This window comes from Eleutherodactylus coqui, chromosome 3, assembly GCF_035609145.1.
Source record: "Eleutherodactylus coqui strain aEleCoq1 chromosome 3, aEleCoq1.hap1, whole genome shotgun sequence".
Classification (NCBI taxonomy): Eukaryota; Metazoa; Chordata; class Amphibia; order Anura; family Eleutherodactylidae; genus Eleutherodactylus; species Eleutherodactylus coqui.
This window is the reverse complement of record NC_089839.1, coordinates 169,521,687-169,542,959: the sequence shown is the minus strand read 5'-3', so window position 1 is coordinate 169,542,959 and position 21,273 is coordinate 169,521,687. Positions and strand designations below refer to the sequence as shown.

Below are 21,273 nucleotides of genomic sequence, written 5' to 3'. Positions count from 1 at the left end.
ATTCAGTTTCTCGGACTGATAACGCGCCTGCGCACGTGCATTTTTCATGTGGATGCAAGGTGTTTTTCATTCAAATTCACTTCTGTGAAATTGCGATCCTCAGGCACGTTTCACGCGTGTTAGAGGATCACAAGTGTTTACAATTAATTTCAATTAGAAACATAGCATCATACGGCGTGCAAGTGCATGTAATGTCTTTTAAGGCGCCATTGAAAACCATGAGTGAGGCGTTCCGAAAAACCGGAAAAAGATCATATTTGTGCGTCTCGCAACGCATGAGATTCTCACCCGTGTGAATAAGCCTATACTGTATGTTGTTCCATGTAGCTTTTTTTGCAACCCCTCCCAAACCTTTGCTCTTCACTTGCAGACAACCCGGTACTTTGCTGTTAACAAAGTACTAGGACAGTGCCAGGAAAGCAGAACTGTCTCACAGAATCTCGGGTGTTGGCCGAGTAGTCAGGATCCTTACCAAAGAGGCCAATAAAGTCTTGAGACATTTTGTGCCAACCACCCCCTACCTTCACGCTAGTTATATACTGTATTCTAGAAATTCATTCCAGGCGGCCGTGAATATATTTTGCTTTGTTGGCGTGATGAAGTTTCTTTATTGACAAGATGGTCTACGCACGCTGCACGGGGAAGTCAGAATGACTTAAGCACGCTGCAGGAATCCACTTGCAATGCAGGCGACAAGTGTTTTGTTTTATATAACACGACAAGTAGATCACAAAGGAAAATGGCGAGAGCCCGCTGCCTGGCACACTGCTGGGACTTCTCACGACCGTATCAAAAGCCAACCTACAAACAGTTCTGAATGCGGATACTAAAACTGCGCTGAGAACGACGCGCTTCAGTACATTACGTGACAATGACTGCAGTCAAATTGGTTGCATCTATCATAAGTGGTCCATATCTGGGTATAAGGGAACATGAATGTGAAATCATCAGCAATGGGCTGTAAAGTCATATTTTGGACACTATAATATTTTTCATTATTTTTCATTATGGCAGAAACAGATGTGATGAAGAAACAGCAAAGAGCAGCAAGACATAACACCATAACAACGAACAAACTGCTGGAAAGGACCTATCCGCTCTCCTGACATGTCTATTAAGTACTTGCATTTCCCATGATATAAGAATGCTCCAACATCTTTCTTAGAACTCTGCATTGTGCCATTCCTCTGTTATTCTTCCTGGAAATACATGAATAATTTGCCCTTGTCCATAGGCTAAGTGGGAAATTCATAAAAGATTTTATGCACATTTTTGGCATAAAAACGTTACACATTTTTGCACAAGTAGGGATTTGCACAAAATTTTTCAACCCATTGCTGTTTTCTCCACCGTCTGCCATTTTTTTAACTGGTCCTGGCTTTTTCAAGGGGGCATGGCCGCCCCGAAGCAACACACTTGTGTATAATTTGTACCAAAAACCTGCGTAGATTATACCGGAAATAAACATCAGAAAGGACCTAGCATACATGTCTGAGTAGGCACACCAAGGTGCGAATATGGGCCCTATATATGATAAGCTGTGCGTCTCTTGATGGAATAGGCGCATCACATGACCATTAAGACCAAAATTTGAAATAGCGGCCTTAATAGACTTCCCCATGTTCCTACGCATGACTAGGGAGTGATCAGCTGGCCATACACATTCGGTAGCTGTCAGCCAAACATTCATTCAGTTGACAGTCATCCCTCCTGACCTCGATAGACATGCAGGTGAGCATTCATATGGTATCAATGGAAATCCCCTGTCAGACTTCTGTGGAGGCAGTTTATCTCCCCTTAGAACAACACGATTGAGCATGTTGAAAGCAACTTGATGCTTCTCTCAACGACATCTGCCCCATACACATTAGATGGTCGGGAGATCATGCTGCATCGGTGGCTTTGGCCGGCAATGATCTAACGTGTACAACCAGGTTTAGAGTGTGTAGGGACATGTCTATTCGAAAGCAGAATGATCACACCCAGTTGTCCTTTTTTTCAAACATTTCCACAAAGAATAACAAAAGTGAAGAGATAAGATGGGAAGAGAAGACATTCCAGATTTCATGGGGAATACAAGTATTTACTAAACCAAACATGTTAGCAAATATGACAGAACTTCTTTAAAGAAGGACTTTTACTCTTGATGACCTATTGTCAGGACCACCGAGCCTACTGTCAGTGTGGATGGAAGCAGATAGCATTGCCCATATTGCAATGACCTGTTTGGTACTGCAGGAACAGTTACCATTGCATTTAATGTGGGCTGTGCCTGTAGTACCACATCAGGCCACTACAATGTTGATAGAGCCATCTGCTTCCACTGCCACCCACACTGACAGCAGGCCCAGCGATCGACTGATCAGAGAGGATCAAGAGCGGCAGACACGCAGTGATCAACTATTGGTGACCTATCCTGAGGACAAGTCATCAATAGTAAAAGTCCAAAGTTTCAAACTTATCACAGGATGGGGAATAAGGGTCTGATCAGTGGGGGTCTGACTGCTAACAATCTATTTAATACTATAGATTTCCACCTAAATAAAACATTTTTCCTCTAGTTTCCCAAATTGTATAACAAAACATTACCAGTGCCCGGATTTGTATAGGAAATAAGCATTAGAACTATTGAGTACATCAACATACACAATGGAGACTAGAAGCCACATGAAGACTAATCATCTTATGCACAGTAGTATCCGTATACTTTGCTTATATACTGCTCCTCGTCATACGAACGTTCACTTGCGACATCACTGATCTTGACTATTAATCAGCCCTCAAAACATCCTCCACAAATCTAATTCACAAGGTCCTATTCGCCTGGCTCTGTCATGAAACAAGCTGCACATGGACAGGAGGCGATTCGTACAAGTTTGCCAGGAAATCTGCAACATTTTCAACCATGATATAAAAATTCCAGTTTCCGTCATTACGTAATCCTCCATTGACGTTCAGCAATACACAAGATTGGCGTTCAAAAAACCCCCCCAAAAAACAGCATAGGTCTTACTTACCAGGTTGTGGTTGGTGGCGTTGGAATCGTCATCGGGGAATGGGATGTAAACAGCTAAGGCCACACAATTGGCAAAAATTGCCACTAATATAAATATGTCAAATGGTCTGAAGACAAAGTTAAGGTTATAACAAAGCTAAAACAACTGAAAGACAATGGAACAGATAGCATTACTGCATGTAGAATAGCTACAAAGTGCAATGAAGGAGTCTTCAGAGTCATGTCAGTAGGCAACATTGGTGGATATATATAAGATGGGTTTGCCTTGACTTCGGAGACCAAGAACGTTCGCTCATGGAATAGGTGTTCATTTCTTAGGTATTGGTTGAATACTTCCATCGCTCTTCCAGCTTGTCTTTAGACCTGTGTATTTAGATGGTGTCTTACCACATAAACACCACCACCAAAATGAATGGTCTTTTGAAGGAGCTGGCCGGCTGCACACAGGCGTGACGGGCTCCGCTGCGGAATATTCCGCGGCGAAGCCTGTCACGGCGCCCCCCAGAGACCCCATACTTACCAGCGGATCCGGCGTTTTCGCTCCCGCATGACGCTTCCCCACCCACCGCCGCCGCGTCACATGACGCGGCGGCGGTAGGCGGGAAAGCGTTTTCACGCTATCTTCCGCTGTGTTACAGCGGGAGATAGCGTGAACGGATGGCTTTCATTGACTGCAATGGAAGCCGTCAGCGCGTACACCCGCGGCAAATAGAGCATGCCACGGGTGAGGACAAGAGATTTCACGGTGCGGAATTCCGCGGTGGAATTCCGCACCATGAGCCCTGAGCTATTAGGTTCAATAGAACCTAATAGCTGCGGGCAACGCAGCGGATTTTTGCCGCGAATTACGCGGCTGAAATCCGTTCGTGGGAAGGAGGCCTTAGGGTGTGTTCAGACTGGGTGTGGATTTTCTACATTGGAAAAACTGCATGAAATTCTACATCAAATTTTGCGTCAACCATTGGTGCAGATTTTGACGCAGATTCGTACTAGACTTCACCTCTTCAATTGAAAGGGTAAAATCTCCTGCGGATCTGTGGCAAAATCCGCACGAAATGGTCTGGATATCGAAGCAGATTTTGTGCAGAGCAGCACCAATATCAGCAGCTCAAACTATGCGGTGGAATTTAGTGCAGATTTGCACCAATATCCATTACTTGTGAATGTAAGCTAACAGAAAGTCAATCGGCGCTAGTTCTCACAATTGATAGATCGGGCAATGGTTCGTATGAGCCAGTTACATAATAGTCAGCAGCTCATCACTTTTTACACAAAGGGATAATTTTTAGGCCGCATCTACACGGTTGATTTTCTCATGCACTTTTATCGTAATGCAACAGTGCTACAAATCACATGTATGTAGAGCCTATGCCTTCTTATGGGTTCTTCCACACGTGCGATGTTTTGTAGCCTGCGACATTGCGGGACTATAAAATCGCGGCATGCTCTATACAACTGCGATTTGCGATATTTTTTTTGTAGTTCATGTGTTCATATGGAGTCTTCTTATGTGTTGCATCGCACGAAAATGCAGTTTTCGTGTGATGCAGCTTTTACAGTAGGAAATCCAAAGCCCTAAACTAAGCCCTAACTGCAGAAAAAAATCTCACTTGTGTGGATGCGGCCTCATGGCGAAACAAAAGACACCAAAAAAAATCAAACGAGTGTTTCATCATTTGTCATTCAATCACTCAGCAATGGGCAACGGTCGAGAATAAATGTTTCTTCAGCTGATCATCGACTTGGGTAAAAGGGCCATTAGTGTAAAAATTTCCAAGTAGCTACAAAGGGTTAGAGCACATAATTGGATAAGCCCTTCAGTCTAGGAACCAATGGGAGCGCCATCTTACCATTTCCACATTGGCTAAGCGTGTGATCATACATCACCAATGATTTCCAGAAAAGGCTGAAACCCTTTGATGCTGCTTGGTGGTTTCTGTAACTGGAAATCCCATACAATATTCTCAGCGAAGTGTTGCTGCACTCTAGACAGAGCGGTCTGCTTCTGTCCGCAATGACAGCTGGCCCAAAATCAACTAATCAGCAGAGATCCTCAACAGAAAACCCCGCCAATGAACTATTGATGATCTGTGCTGAGAAAAGTCACTTTAAGGAGGTCTTCCCACAACTTAAAATTGCCTCACGGTCACTCCTGGTTGCTACTGACCAGGACATTTGCTGCAGCCAATCACTGGCCACAGCAGTGACTTTCTATAGCCACTGATTGGCTGCAGTAGTCACATGTCCTAGTCTACAGCAACCATGGAGGACAGAGTGGATGTGAAGCAATTGTAAGTCATGGGAAAACTATGCAAAACTTTCACGTGGAAACTGACCTGTGATGCAAAGTTTAAAGTTCCGCACTATGTCCATTTCTGTCACATATTGGTCACAGATTTGTTGAGGATTTTCCCCAATATCAATAGGAAAGTCAAAATCAGCTACAAAACTGGATTGCTAATGGTTATCCGTGGATCTGCAGCTCAATCCGCAAACGCACATTTTCAAAGCAGTGATTTAACTTTTGTTCTGTTTTGCATAATCCACAACAAAATCCGCAGCAGCAAATCCATAAGAAAATCCACAAGAATTGGTGAGTATTTGATGCTGCGGATTTCTGTGGATTCTGGATATCTTGGTTGTACCAAAACAGACTTTTAGCACCTGTCTATAGGATAGGCGAAAACAAATCTGATCAGGTGGGTTTCACTGCTGAGACCCTCATCGGTACCCGAGAAAGGAGTTCCAGTGAGAAGGAAGATTGAATGGAGAGGTTGCCGCGCACGCGTGGTGACACTCCATGTACTTTCAATGGGATTGCCGGAGATGGCCAACTACTTGGCCATTTCTGTCAGCCCCAATAAAATGAATGGAGGAGTTGCTGCACATGGTTGGCCATTACTATATTCAATTTCATATAATTGCGGGTGTGATCTGCACAGTTGACAACAGAGTGGGACACGGGAACCTTGTTTTCAGGATTCTGGGGAGTTCAATGGTGAGACCCCCACTGATCGGATAGACTTTTATCACCTATCCTGGTGCAAACCCTTTGAAGCAGTTTTCCAGGAAGGCGCCATTAATGACCTGCCCCTGTGGATGGCGTGGAGCTACGATATCGTTCTGCGGGGTTCAAACTGTACAGTCAATCAATGGTGTTGGCCACGGAAGCAAATTTGGTAATAGCCAGAAACAGTAGGATGATACAATTACAAGTCAATCCTAGATACCTTCCAAAAATGGTGTAAGGCTGTAGATAAGAAGCTTGTAGATAAGAAGCTTGTTTTATGGTACAAGAATACAAAAGAAGCAACACGCAGCATAAAGGATACTTCCATTCTACTATACTGATACAGGCTCTCCGGATTGGGTTGTTGAGAGACAAGCAAAAAAGGGCACGGGCCGGTCTGTTGTTTGTTGAGCCTCCCCCTTGTTTCTTGCTCTTCGCATACTGCTGCCGTTTTTTCTGTGACAGGGACCCGACAGGCAGGGGCTCAGCGGTGCTCATATTCTGGGCAGCCTTGGCCTGTCTGGCAGCATCGATCGCAGCTTGCCAAGATAGGACGGTCTGCTTGGATGGTGCTGGATCCCTGGACTGGAGACTTGACCCGTCGACAGCAAGTGGAGATCGCTTGCTACTTGCATAGTTCGCCCCTGTGAACAAGACGACAGGTTAGCTTTTCATTAGACAGACAATTGTGCAGAACATCAATTCCAACGTGTTCATTATTCTAGGCACAGACTGTTTACTACACAACGGTTTCATTACAAGGCAGCGCTAGACAGTAATAGCCATATAATACAATCTAGGGAGCAGCAGCATCAAATACTGTACATGTAAAAGCACTATAAATCATGTGTCAAGTGCTTGCTATAACCCGATCTATGTCTCCAGCAATGGTGATGTTAGAGGGCCGTCTGCTTGTGCGGAAAGTAGCAAGATAGCAGCATACCCACATCAGATCAGCTCATTGAATAAGTATGATACCACAACCAAACTCATAACATAAATACAGCGCCAGAACCAAGCTTATAATATAAGTACAGCTCAAAAACCAAGCTCAGTACATAAATAGAGCACTAGAACCAAGCCTGTAACATAAATACAGCTCGAGAACCAAGCTCAGTGCACATATACAGCACCAGAACCAAGCGTATAATATAAATACAGTTCGAGAACCAAGCTCTGGACATAAATACAGCGCCAGAACCAAGCTTAGAATATAAATACAGCTCGAGAATGAAGCTCAGTACATAAATACAGCACCAGAACCAAGCTTGTAACATAGATACAGCTTGAGAACCAAGCTCAGTACATAAATACAGCACCAGAACCAAGCTTGTAACATAGATACAGCTTGAGAACCAAGCTCAGTACATAAATACAGCACCAGAACCAAGCTTGTAACATAGATACAGCTTGAGAACCAAGCTCAGTACATAAATACAGCACCAGAACCAAAGTCATAACACAGAAACAGTAAAAGAACTAAGCAATTGCGTTGTGGAGGACCAATGGGCTGACAGTGGCAACTCAGAATATCAGAGAGAAGACAGAGCCAGGAGGAGGATTCATGTAGCACCACAAGACGCTGCCACACAGAGGAAGAAGGTGGAACAGATATATGACAGCACCTAGTCACTATTTGTCAGCCTGTTTATAAGTATATGGAGCTTAAATAAAGCCACCACAACTAGACATAGGAGCGTTCACATACAGCTGATTTGCTGTCGATTTTGGTGCAGATCTGCAGCAGATTTAATCCGTTCAATTCCAACTGAAGGAATGAAATCTGCTGTAGATCTGCACCAAAATCCACAGGAAATCAACGATGTGCAGACAACGGAACTCGACCATAAAAGGGCAGTAGAATTCCGTGGCTGCACATTCTGCTGCGATTTTTGCCACAGATCAGCATGTGGACTTAGCTTTGTCAATGGGCAAAATCTGCGTGCGGAATTCTGATGCAATTCCGCACAGAACCACATAAAGTAGTGACATATCACTTCTTCACAGCAATCCGTGTGGAATTCCCTCCAGCAAGCGTTTCAGGTAAAGAAGAGCAATTCTGGACTTCTACCTGGACATCTGCACTTTGGAATAGTCAATCCCTGGTCATCTGCCAAGTAGACCAAAGTTGTTGAGCGTTATCTGCTGCTCCATGATCTGTTCCATTCAAGGTATTGCCATGTGAATTAACAGAGACTGTAATTGTCTTGCCATCTCGGCTTTTCATGGCAGAGATGGAAAAAACACAGAATGAGAGCTATGGAACTCTCTGAGTTACGGAAACAGCGTAGCATGCCGTTTCTGTAGCTCCTATTTACTTCTATGGGAGCTATGGAAACAGTGCTGCGCTGAAGCACTCGACTGTTTTCATAGTTACTGGACAGGTGACCGGCAGCTATAGCAGAGGGTTTTCATATTTACTATGAAAAGCCGAGTTAGGAATACCCCTTTAAGCTAAGCGCTCTGCAAAGAGCCTGTAACTGATAAGCTGAGTGCCCAGCAGAGGCTGCAACCATTAAGCTGTGTGCCCTTAGTGTGAGACTATTTTTTTTTTTAATTTGAAACTTCCAAGCTAAGTGCCTCTTTAAAGAAACTATAACTGCAAAGTTCTGTGCAATTATTGTAACCGCCAAGCTCTGTGCCTTTTATAGACTCAACCAATAAGTTTGTACCCATTGTGACTGCAACAACTATTCTTCGTGCCTCCTGCGGTGTAAAGTATTCTTAAGTCTACTGCTAGTGTCTGCCTCAGTGGTGCTCTGTAAGTGGGTCAAGGGCCGCACATAAAGGCTGACCCCGATGCACTATACTAGAAGACATTCATATGAAAGCCCCCCACAATGAAAACCAAAAGAACGACCTGCAGGATTTATAGCAAGTAACTGTGATATGACTCTTATCATTTTCTGTCAGATTAATATTTAATTCTTATCAAAAATCAAAGAACTGGATCCATGTCTGCTCTAATATACAAGTATATGCTAAACTCTGGAGACTATGTACAAAGCAGGCTGCGGGGCTACCAGTCATCCATAATTTATCATTCCTTCCACACAAGCGTGAATTCCCTGTCTCTCTTCAAACACAAGCTGTGAACATAAAGAAGTAGTAACATCCGACAAATAGGACATCTATGAAGTTGTACTTTGAGTGGGACACGGAGGCTTGATCTTTCCGAGAAGGGAGACTTCATACCGGTAACGTGTTCTAGGCTCTGGGGTGATGGAAAGGAAAGTTCACAAGTATGAACAGAGGAGGCGTACCATGAAGCTCCTGGGCCCCGGAACTAAATCTGTAACAGATCCCCAGACTTACTATGTGCCATTTATACCACATGTGACAAGGGGGCCTTCGGGCCGGCTCATGCACCAGGGACTAGCTAAGATTGCTACTTGTGCATTCCATATTGCTGTGCCCTGGAATATAAGGAGATGTAGGCCAACATGGCCAACGCTTAGCCTACTAGTGACACCTACCTGAGATTTTTGGAAAGAATCTAAAACTGTAAAAGAACTGTGACGGGAAAGAAAAAAAGAGCTTTAGGTGTAGAAGAGATCCAGTGAACTTCTGAATCTGTGATAGATAAGTAATGACTTGGTAGGCTGGAGACAACTGTTCTAGTTACAGTCTCTGAAGAAGGGGCCTGGGTGATGACGGTGACCATTAGGTGATGACTGAATTTGCCTCCTAATTAAGGAAAGAACATGCTGAAATATATATTCAAGGACTGATTAAATGGAGGGCCCATAGGAGACATGACTTGGGGGCTCCATAACCCACCCTCCCTATTTAGTGATGTTATCAATGTGAGGAGTCGCTGGTTTGACTGTCTCCATAACTCTTACAGACCTCAGTGGAGAGTGTAACATAAGTGCGGGATCACCTCTCCTAAAACTAAGGGGGTCAATAGGAGTCTGGGCCCCAGAGCTGACAGCAGGTTAGTGGATTATACTCACTAGTGCATACACTGTTATGGCATAATAACAATTTAAAAAGGTCTATTATTGGTGAAAGGCTGTCATGGCTCACCGGTCGTGTTAGATCAGGACCAAGGTGACATCACGGTGTCAGCCATAACACAACATGATCCACAGGCAGACATGAGCAAACTCTCTGCAGGTGTGAACAGAGTGGTTTTGTTATCAATATTTTGTTTTCTTTGTGTTAGTATATTAAGTGTATATCCGTCCATTTTGGACAACTAATTACAATAGATCCGGACGAGGTGTTTCGTGATCAGCTCGGCTATAACAAAGGCTCTGTTTTAAAGGCCCGTTTACACGCAACAATTATCACTCAAAATTTGTTTAAACAATGACATATGAGCGACAATTGCTGCGTGTAAACACTACCAGGTGAGCTTAAAATCTATTGTTCAGCCGGAGAGAAGATAAGAGGAACCGCACAATGTCTTCTGCACAGGAGTTCGAGATTACATTGTATTCTGCTAAAAGCCCGTGTGAGAACAGTGGAGCTATGTGCAGAGCTCAGACCACATGCTGTGCTCTGCAAACAGTTCCCGAAGGCCCTTTTACATAGAAATGAAGCTAATAAAGTGCTAATGGACATTAGTGCCTATTAACACTTTATGCAAAACGATTGCTAAAACTGTCAATCTTTCAATTGTTTGAAAGATTGTCTTTGCATGTAAATGGGCCTCAAGTCTCATGAAGTCTTAGGATAAGTCGTCAATAATTAAACAGTTGAGGTCTGCTTTTCGAAATGTGCGCTGATAAGCTGAAAGCTAGGCCTGCTGTCAGCGCTGGAAGTAGATAGGGCTATCAACATTGTAGCATCCTGGTCTGGCACTACAGGCAATGGGAGCTGTGCCTGCATGACCAAACTTGCCACTACAATATGGACAGTGCTATCTGAGGCGATGAGCAGACCGAATTCTATGATAACCCCTTTAAACTCCGTTTTGGAGCCACTTTAACATCACAAGTATCGTTTCCCTTAATATTTATGCATGAGAATTACTGGAGTTTTAATACAATAAACTACAGTCTAAGACGCTGTTAAATTTAATACACCTTGCAAATCATTGGCGCACTCCCACAGCCACAGTGAGCCAAAACTAAAAATGCCAATATATTAGAGAATTGTTTTTATTTTTGCGATTCCACAACACATTTTATTAGATTACAAGATAGAGATTCACGTAATGCGATAATGAAAACCACATTTTGCGTACGGAGCTTTGACGTTTTCTCCGACACCTCCGATATGGCCCCAAACATGGTGTAAGAGTCACTTGATCATTCTACAGAGTTCACACTGAGGTCCATTTCTGTACTTACATTACATTAAATGTAACACATTTGGTGTTATAAATGTCACTTTCGGTGGAAAGTCCAAACATTTACTCATGCTAACAGTGTTTACTGATGACAGCCGCCTGCCTGATCTCCACAGCGCCTCAGACCGTAGGGGATCACCTTAATATTTAGTTCCAACAAACGCATGTACAGTAATTTATAGAAACTCAGCAACTTTAATAATGCAAACTACTGTATATACTCAAGTATTAGCCGACCCGAGTAGAAGCCGAGTCAATATGTTTTACCACAAAAAACTGGTAAAACTTATTGATTCGAGTATAAGCCTAGCTATACTCTAGTATATAATAGGTAAAGGAAAAATGCAATACTCACCTCCCAGCCGGCGTCTGTGTCGGTGGTGCGAAAAGATGCTTGAGAATTCTCCCCACTGTCATCTCCCAGCTCAACGTTTGAATTCCCCCGCCGTCAGCACTGTGTAAGTAAGCACTGTGATTGGATTGAGCACCAGCCAATCACAGCAGGCGCTCGATAAACCAATCACAGCCATTCAGTGATGTCATTCAGGGTATGGGTGTAAACGATCGAGCGCCAGCTGTGATTGGCTGGCACTCGATCCAATCAAAGCGCTTACTTACACAGCACTGACGGTGGGGGAATTCAAAGCCGAGCAGGGAGATGACAGCACGGAGAATTCTTAAGTGGCTTGCCGCACCGCTGGGGAGACAATCGCGCCGGGGACACAGACGCTGGCTGGGAGGTGAGTATTGTGGGGTTTTTTTGTTTTTTTTTTACTTCACTCGAGTATAAGCCATGGGGGGGCTTTTTCAGCATGAAAAAATGTGCTGAAAAGCTAGGCTTATACTAGAGTATATATGGTAATTTTTCTGTGCACAGACAGATAATTTAGATCATAATCTAAAGTGTAAAGTCAATGGATCAAAAGTGAGTGGGGGTGGGGCTTCCCATGCGATTAGCGTTGTTACAATGCAGCAAACGCAGCACAAGCAACATCAGCATTCAGGGATGTTACTGCTTTTGCCCTGGCGCTTGAAAGTCTATGAAAATGTTAAAAAAAAATCTGCAACCATGGATGTTACATGCGTCTGTGCTGCGTTTTTTACGCATGTTGCCAGGAGACAGTGAAAACAAAAAAAAAGTACAAACTAATAGAAAAACTAACTCAACACCACAGGATTGAAGCAGTACTCACGTAAATAGAAGGAGTAGAGAAGAAGAACCCTCGCTTCAAGCAGCGAATCACCAGGTCACAGGAAAAGCAGGACTTCCAAATCTCTCATAAATAAAATGTAGCTTTTAGTGTATCTTCTAAAAGGCAAGGATAAGAACTGAAACGCTTACATGTTTCAAGCCATATCATCCTAGCTATGAACAGGCGGGTGTATTCGCTAACATGCTCGCCGATATGGAGTATATTAGCACATAAACCAGTGTTTTTTCTTTTTTCTATTCAAACCACGTACTATGCTGCGCCAGTTTGAAAAAAAAGTGGATAGATCCCGTCCTATCTTTTCTTGTGCAAAGGATTAACTCGCTTAATCCCGCTAGTCAAAACAAAACCAGTGAAATAAATGGTTTCATTTTGTGCCATTTTGCGAGTGTGATTTTTAAGGCCCGCCAAATGGGACAAAATCATGGTCGTCTGTTAAAGCCCTAAAAGCCAGGGCGTTATGGCTTGAAACATGTAAGTGTTCTTTTCATCTCCTGCTTCCCACTGCATCGACTTTTAGGAGATGGAATAAAAGCTATTTTTTAGAGTCAGGCTTTTCCTAAAACCAAAAAAGTGATATCAATTGGACCTTCTTGTGGATTTTTTTTTGGTATGCATGAAAATCTGATGACACACGGTAGTAAACGGAAAAAAAAGTGCACATACGCCAGGAAGACACATGCAAATACATGTAGTGAAATCGGTCTGTAAAAAATTGCATACGTCCGTGTGAATGAGTCTTTGTAGAGGATGACCCTGAGCAGGGGGAGCACCCTCAATTAACTTAGAATTTGCAAATATGATTTTCTACACCAGGCACCTTCTTGAAATATTAACTTTTTTTTTTTTTTTTTAAACTTGCAATGAATTTTGCCCTAATGAATCTCTTTTCAAACTGCACAGCAGCATAAAAACCAGTCACTTCTATGTTAAAATACAATCATGTAATGGTTGGCTAAAAGCCCGATAGGAGCAGCGAGCGAGTGCTGCATTAGGTTTGGTCTTGCACTGTTAATAACGGCTGTAGCATTAGAAGGCAGCGAGATATAGAACATATGTACAGTAGCACAGGACGCCTCTTGGGCATAGCGAGGACACATATTGATCTATACACACAGATATTTATAAAAATGAACCCATCTCCTGAGCTCCGAGCAGACCTCCCACTAGAGAAATGACGGATGACTATTATCAGGGCTTACAATTGACCACCATTAAAAGTAAGAGCACTCCTGGGATGCTCCATCCTCATACGAGAGCACGCCAGGACAGCCATTAATCACATGGGAAGTACAGCAACCCTGTGGAGGGAGGATAAACAAAGCATTAATACTCACCGCCTGACAGTATATGGAGCCACGCGGGTCATACGCCAACGGACAGACAGATAAAGTATACACCCCTGTGGACTACATGGATGCACATTTACTCACCCCGTAAGGGGTTTTCTAGGCATTCACTATCAACGACCTATCCTCAAGAGAGGTCATCAGTAGTTGATCGGCGGCAGCCTGCTGAGATCCTGGATGATCATCTGATCCGCCATCAAGTGCAATCGAGACAGATGTCTATTCGTCAAGGCGGATATCTATCAGGGTTCACTCACACAAATGTGTGCAGAGTCATAAAAATACACAGCGTATTTACGTGACTGAATGTACTGCTTTCCATTTTTGCACACATAAATAAGTAGTGATCACTGAATATTTATACAGAAAAAAAAACCAAAAGCGCCCACTGATTTCCTGCGTAAATGTATCATGCGCATTTACTGCATATTTTTAACACTCCCATACACCTGTATGAGACCTGTACGAGCTAATTTGGTCCGTAATACAGATTTCTGGGTGTCCTGGTGATTTGGTCATCAATTGAGGTGGAATGGTAGCCCTGTTTTAAAAATGTCTTTTAAGGTGGAATAAATGTTCCTCTTTGTCTGTTGGGTTGGGGCAGATCTCCCAGAAATCAACTGCTCCAATACACAGAGACGGAAGAAAATGGTCGTAGACCTCTAGTAGTGACCTACAATTCACAGCTGGAGGTACTAAGGAAAACCGCAAAGAAACTCCATGATACCCTACCCTGAAAACCATATTCCCGGACCCTCCCTTCTGTGTTACAGGCAACCTCCATATTTGAGGAACTGTATAATCAGGAGTGCATTGCCCCTGCAATGTAAGGGGCTGCAGGACCTGCTCACATGTACTGACTGCGGACAGGATACAAATCCCCAACACACAGCAGGACTATAAGATCCCGGGGACATTCACATGTTCCACATCTGATGTTGTGTACCTGGCCTGGTGCAGTGAATGTCCTGTTGGGGGCCTTTATATTGGGGAAACAGGACAAAAACTGAAAGAGAGGATGGACACGACATACAACATATAACAGTTATCATACTTAAAGGCAATTTTAAGTCCCAACGTCGCGGAAGAATTTCGGAATAAAAGTTTATAACCATCTTTGATACTATCAGAAACGGTATGAATCTCAGAGGGGGTTTCTACATCAGTGAAGATTATGAGATATGAGAAACCCAGAGCAGAGGTAACACATTGGCCTGGTGTTAACATCAAACTTTCACATTCCTGAGGATAGGTCATCAATAGTACTTTTGACTGGAAAACCCCTTTAAGTACACTATGTTTATGCCTTCCCATGTGATCATGTGTATATATTAAATATGTCTTTATATTTGTTCCATTATGCCTGAGGAAGGGCTCTGAGAGGTCCAAAAGCTCGCTATAACATTGTGTATTTTTGTTAGCTATTAAAAGGTATCATATCCACAAGATGACGTGGTTTCTCTTGCTGAGAACAATTACACTATGAAATATTGTATCACTCAAGAAAGCCATCCAGGCCCCTCTTGTACTCTTTAATAGAATTTACCATCACCACTTCCTCAGGCAGAGAGAGTACCATAGTCTCACTGCTCTTACAGTAAAGAACCCCCTTCTATGTGGTGTAGAAATCTTCTTTCCTCTAGACGTAGAGGGCGCCCCCTTGATACAGTCACAGTCCTGGGTATAACTAGATGATGAGAGAGATCTTTGTATTGTCCCCTGATATATTTATACATAGTTATTAGGTCACCCCTCAGCCGTATCTTTTCTTAACAAAAAAAAATCCCAATTTTGATAACCTCTCTGGGTATTGTAGTCCGCCCATTCCATTTACAACTTTAGCTGCCCGCCTTTGTACCCAATCAAGCTCTGATACATCCTTCCTTAGTATCGGCATCCAAAACTGTCCACAATATTCCATGTAATTACCCTAGTTAATAAAGTCATGGCGTATCGCTAGGATAAGCCATCGCTTAATGAACAGTGGACGTCCAACCTTCAGGACCTTCATTAATCCTGAGCCCATAGCGTCTGCAGTGCCAAATCAGTGCTGCATATATCCGTTTTCTGCCACTTCAATAAAATTTTAAGCTAGGTTTACATTTCCATTCCATTATGAAACAGAAGAATGAAAATAAAACATTGTGCCAGATCTGTCAAAAGAGCCAGTATGGGGTAACGGGGACGAGTATACACATAAGAAAGGCATTGTTTGAGTTAGCTGGACCGCAGCTTCAGATCAATGTAGTCAGCCCCACTAACATGAGAACATGACTAGTACTCTTTAAAGAGGACATGTCATTTCATCCGCTCATCAGGGCCGGCTGCATAGCTTTGAAGCCATGATCCCCGACTCTAGTGACTTGTTATTTGTGTCTACTCCCCCTGTTTTCCTGCTCCAACCTCCATTCATTTTGGCTCTCTTCTTTTTAAATCTGTCAAGTGGACGATCTCCTCTGCTCACTGTCAATGGTTGAGGTCAGTTACCGGAGGAAAACTGATGTCACCTTCTGATGGTGAGCAGAAGAGACCGCCCACTTGACAGATTCAAAGCACCAGGAGGTACAGGCAAGTGCCACTGGGGGCGCTGCTGCCAAACTGTGCAGCAGCTTCAATGACGTGAGGACATGACAGATCCTTTGTAAAAACTCATTCTGTTTCCCAACAAGTTGCCAATATTCACTATATATTGATTGGAAACACAATTTCACGTATGTGATTGTGTAAAAGTGTCAGGATACATAACCAGTATTTAATAACTCACTATCACAGCTTATGTTCTGCTGATACCGTAGCGTCTTCAGGGGTTTCATGGGGGTAAGAGAAAAAAAAACAATTGTTTTTGAATACACATTTTTGGTGGGTAAGGGTACAATGCATCATTTTGGAGAATATTAAAAGGAATCTGTGATCACCTTTATGTTGCCCTCTGCGAGGCAGAGCCCGACTCGATAATTACAGCAGTGCGTCCGTAGTTTCTTAGAAACTTCCACTTTATCAGCAGCAGCGCACACATCACACTGGGGGGACGTAATCCTCGATGTTCATGAACTTTACGCTACTTCTGTCCACCGCACTCTACAGCCTGTCAGCCGAGATACCTAAATGATCACTAGAACGGGCCTTGGACTTCAGTGCCCTTTTGACTTTCAGCTCTTTAATCCCATATCTCTAGGCTATGCTGAAGGCTGCTCTAGCGAAAATCAATGTAACTACATGCACATTACACTTCCTCAGATTTCAATGGAGTCTCCGTCAACATAGCTTATTACAGTTCCATTTATTTCATAGGAGCTGCCATCAAAAAAGGATGGCAGCTCAGGACTAAATCAAAAGGACAGAGCCTTCAGCAAACGTTACACCAGGAGATAGTTAAGCCTGGGTTCATACTGGGCGGATTTGCTGCGGTTTGCCACTGCATATCCACACTGCGGCAAAACCACTGCGTTTGCAGCGCAAATGTGTTTGGGCAAAAAGCTTTTCTCACAGGACGGATTTTTTCCGCAGTGTGGAAATGCAGCTGCTGCACGTTTTTTCAAGACGCAGCATGTCAACTCTTTTGACTTTTCCGCAGCACTTTTTTTGTCCATAGACCTCTATGGACGCAGCAAAATCTGCACTAAAATACGCTGCAAAAGTAAAAAAAGCACTGCGGAAAAAAAAGCTTGCGGATTTTCTGCGCCAAAAAAGCGCGGAAAATACACTAGACAAAAAAGACCTTTGAAGTGGTTTTGCCGCAGAAGCAGTTCTTCTGCGGCAAAACCACAGTGGGAAAACTGCAGCAAATCCACCCTTGTGAACCCAGCCTTAAAGTGGGTATAGGGGGTGTTGATATTAGTAGACTGGTGGAATCTGGGTGCTGAGACTCACAATCGATATCTCCACAGAACGATCACTGCCGTAGGAAGATCTATTCAAAACGGGTCGGTCCACCTTGGGCGATCACAGCTTTCAAATGTCAATGAACAAATTCCGCAAAGTTGCGAATATCCTCTATACTCAACGTGACCCATGCCCACTTCAGCAGCTCCGCCAGTTGGTGCACATTTTGCAGATAAGTGGGAGCAGATCTCACAGCTCTATCAACATATCCCAAATATGTTCAATGGGGTTACAGTCCGGTGAGTTTTGGGAGCCATGATAGTGTGGAGAATTCATTGCCATGTCCCTACAACCACTCCCTAGTGATCTGAGCTTGATGACATGGGAGTGCTGTCCTGCTGAAAGATGACACTGTGGTTGGGGAAGACTTCCTGAAGATATGGGTGCAGACAGTCAGCCAACAGATCCATTTAAGAATTGTGGTATGATGACCAATGGTCATAGACTATGTCAGGAAAACGCTCCCCAGACCAGGATACTGTCACCAACAGCCTGTTGAACGGTGTGCCCATGGGATATGGCTTCATGCTGTTTATGCCAGATGTGGACCTGGCTATTCATATGGCTCAGCACGAAACAGGACTCTTCACTCCATATGACCTTCTGCCACGTGTCCAAGGTCCATGTAAGGCGTTGTTGGCGATGATGTGAGGTCATGATGGGCACCCTTTTGGGTTTTGAACTCTAGTCAACACAAGGTACGCCACATGGTCATTGTGAAAAATGGTCTTCCTTCCCATTTTTGTACTGCTGAGTCAGTTGGTCCATTGTGACATATCATTACTGAGATACCGGATGCGCCACCTGATGCTCGCCTCTAGGATCAAGTATACAAAGCCTGCCACTGTGTGATCTTCTGTTGGCTGCCTTTGTATGGGTCAACCAGTCTTGGCAAACTCTTGCTACTGTGTTTTGGGACCAGCAACAAGTGTGACGGTTTCATAAATACTGGCACCGTTCCTCAGGGCACCAACAATGTTCCCATGGTGAAAGTCAATCAAGTCACCACGTTTATGCAGAATGTTGCCTGGTGCTGTATGCCGGAGAGGTCAGCCCATTACCCGAGAGCCGATAGTGGTACAGCCATTATGCGGGACCTCGTTACCGATCACAAGATCTGGATGGCTTCATCTCCGCGTAAGGAAAGCATCTAGAAGGTGTGTTTAAAGACACCTAGAAGGTGTGAGAAGACTTGCGAGGCCATCTATGCTCCTCTGGGAAATCTATGCAAATAAGGAAGATGGAACAATACCTCTGCAGCGCCACCTATTGGAAAGTAGCATTCCTTCAAATTAATGTCAGACCCTTTATACAAGCCTTTATAACAATGATTGGGAATTCTGAGTCACTGTTATAAAGACTTGTTTAAAGAGTCTTGACCAATACAGGTGTGTCAATGACACACACAGCGCAGGAAATTAAGGGTTAAATTATGGCTCCATCAAGAAGCTAAATGCCCTGCACGACAAAGACTTACCAAACACTACAGAACTGTGGCAGTCATATAACTTTCCTCCATAGATGAGTACAGATTTCGTAAACACGTAATTATCCTGTCACTGTCTCCCCCAAAAAGCTTTCAAAGTTATTCCCACTCTACAATCTGGAGACGGAAACGTGAAGTACTTAGAATACACAAGTGACGGCGGCGCTCTACGACTTTACCGTCTTAATGTTAACATAAAGATTTCGGTCAGAAGCCGTCGCCGTGATTCTACGGCGGTAAGACTGGACACAACTAACAATTAGTGTGCAGAAATCAATATGGCTCATAAATGTCATCTGCTTCCTGCGAGGACAGAAGGACACGGGATTACAGACGGAGAATTGGGATTAATCTCTTAAAGGTTCAGCGCCGGCTGCAAATTTAGGATCTGTATAATGGAGCGCTGATTGCCTATTGTAGGCGAGCTGCGCTGCTGTATACCAGGGGCAAGCAATCAGGGAGTAATACCGGAGATCTACTGGAATACATATGGAGAAACAGAGCAAAAAACTGACCCCTATTAGGTTACATATCGTATAAATACCAGCAAAGTGCCGCCATTAGTACTGCTATCATAGTGCCGCAATTAGTACTGCTATCATAGTGCCCCCATTAGTACTGCTATCATAGTGCCCCCATTAGTACTGCTATCATAGTGCCCCCATTAGTACTGCTATCATAGTGCCCCCATTAGTACTGCTATCATAGTGCCGCCATTAGTACTGCTATCATAGTGCCGCCATTAGTACTGCTATCATAGTGCCGCCATTAGTACTGCTATCATAGTGCCGCCATTAGTACTGCTATCATAGTTCCCCCATTAGTACTGCTATCATAGTGCCGCCATTAGTACTGCTATTATAGTGCTGCCATTAGTACTGCTATCATAGTGCCTCCATTAGTACTGCTATCGTAGTGCCTCCATTAGTACTGCTATCATAGTGCCACCATTAGTACTGCTATCATAGTGCCTCCATTAGTACTGCTATCATAGTGCCTCCATTAGTACTGCTATCATAGCGCCTTCATTAGTACTGCTATTATAGTGCCTCCATTAGTACTGCTATCATAGTGCCTCCATCAGTACTGTTATCATAGTGCCTCCATTAGTACTGCTATCATAGTGCTGCCATTAGTACTGCCATCATAGTGCCGCCATTAGTACTGCCATCATAGTGCCGCCATTAGTACTGCCATCATAGTGCCGCCATTAGTACTGCCATCATAGTGCCGCCAATAGTACTGCTATCATAGTGCCGCCAATAGTACTGCTATCATAGTGTCTGCATTAGTACAGCTAACATAGTGCCTCCATTAGTACTGCTATCGTAGTGCCTCCATCAGTACTGCTATCATAGTGCCTCCATTAGTACTAGAGATCAGTGAGCATGCTTGGATAAGGCAGTTACTCGAGCGAGCATCACTCTTCTTGAGTAACTGCATTCTCGTCCGAGCATGCTCAGGGAGGGGGCGGAGGGGGGAAAGGAGAGAGAGATCTCTCTCACTCTTCCCCCCGCTGTCCCCCCAAGCCTGCTCGGGCGAGAATGCAGTTACTCAAGAAGAGTGATGCTCGCTCGAGTAACTGCCTTATCCGAGCGTGCTCGCTCATCTCTAATTAGTACTGCTGTCATAGTGCTCCCATTAGTACTGCTATCATAGTGCCCCCATTAGTACTGCAATCATAGTGCTGCCATTAGTACTGCTATCATAGTGCCACCATTAGTACTGCTATCATAGTGCCGCCATTAGTACTGCTATCATAGTGCCTCCATTAGTACTGCTATCATAGTGCCTCCATTAGTACTGCTATCATAGTGCCTCCATTAGTACTGCTATTATAGTGCCTCCATTAGTACTGCTATCATAGTGCCTCCATTAGTACTGCTATCATAGTTCCCCCATTAGTACTGCTATCATAGTGCCTCCATTAGTACTGCTATCATAGTGCCTCCATTAGTACTGCTATCATAGTGCCTCCATTAGTACTGCTATCATAGTGCCCCCATTAGTACTGCTATCA

The 21,273-nt window shown here is 43.8% G+C and overlaps 1 protein-coding gene across 1 annotated transcript in view; it reads right to left on the bottom strand.

Annotated features, from left to right (window-relative positions):
• Nucleotides 1-21,273, bottom strand: part of CACNA1D (calcium voltage-gated channel subunit alpha1 D) — a 369,112-nt gene that overhangs the window by 333,374 nt on the left and 14,465 nt on the right. Inside the window, exons 2-3 of the mRNA XM_066596532.1 lie at nt 6,349-6,670; nt 3,018-3,123 (exon numbers count right to left, since the gene is read on the bottom strand). Of these exons, the coding sequence (XP_066452629.1) occupies nt 3,018-3,123; nt 6,349-6,670 (428 nt within the window). The remainder of the gene's footprint in view (nt 1-3,017; nt 3,124-6,348; nt 6,671-21,273) is intronic.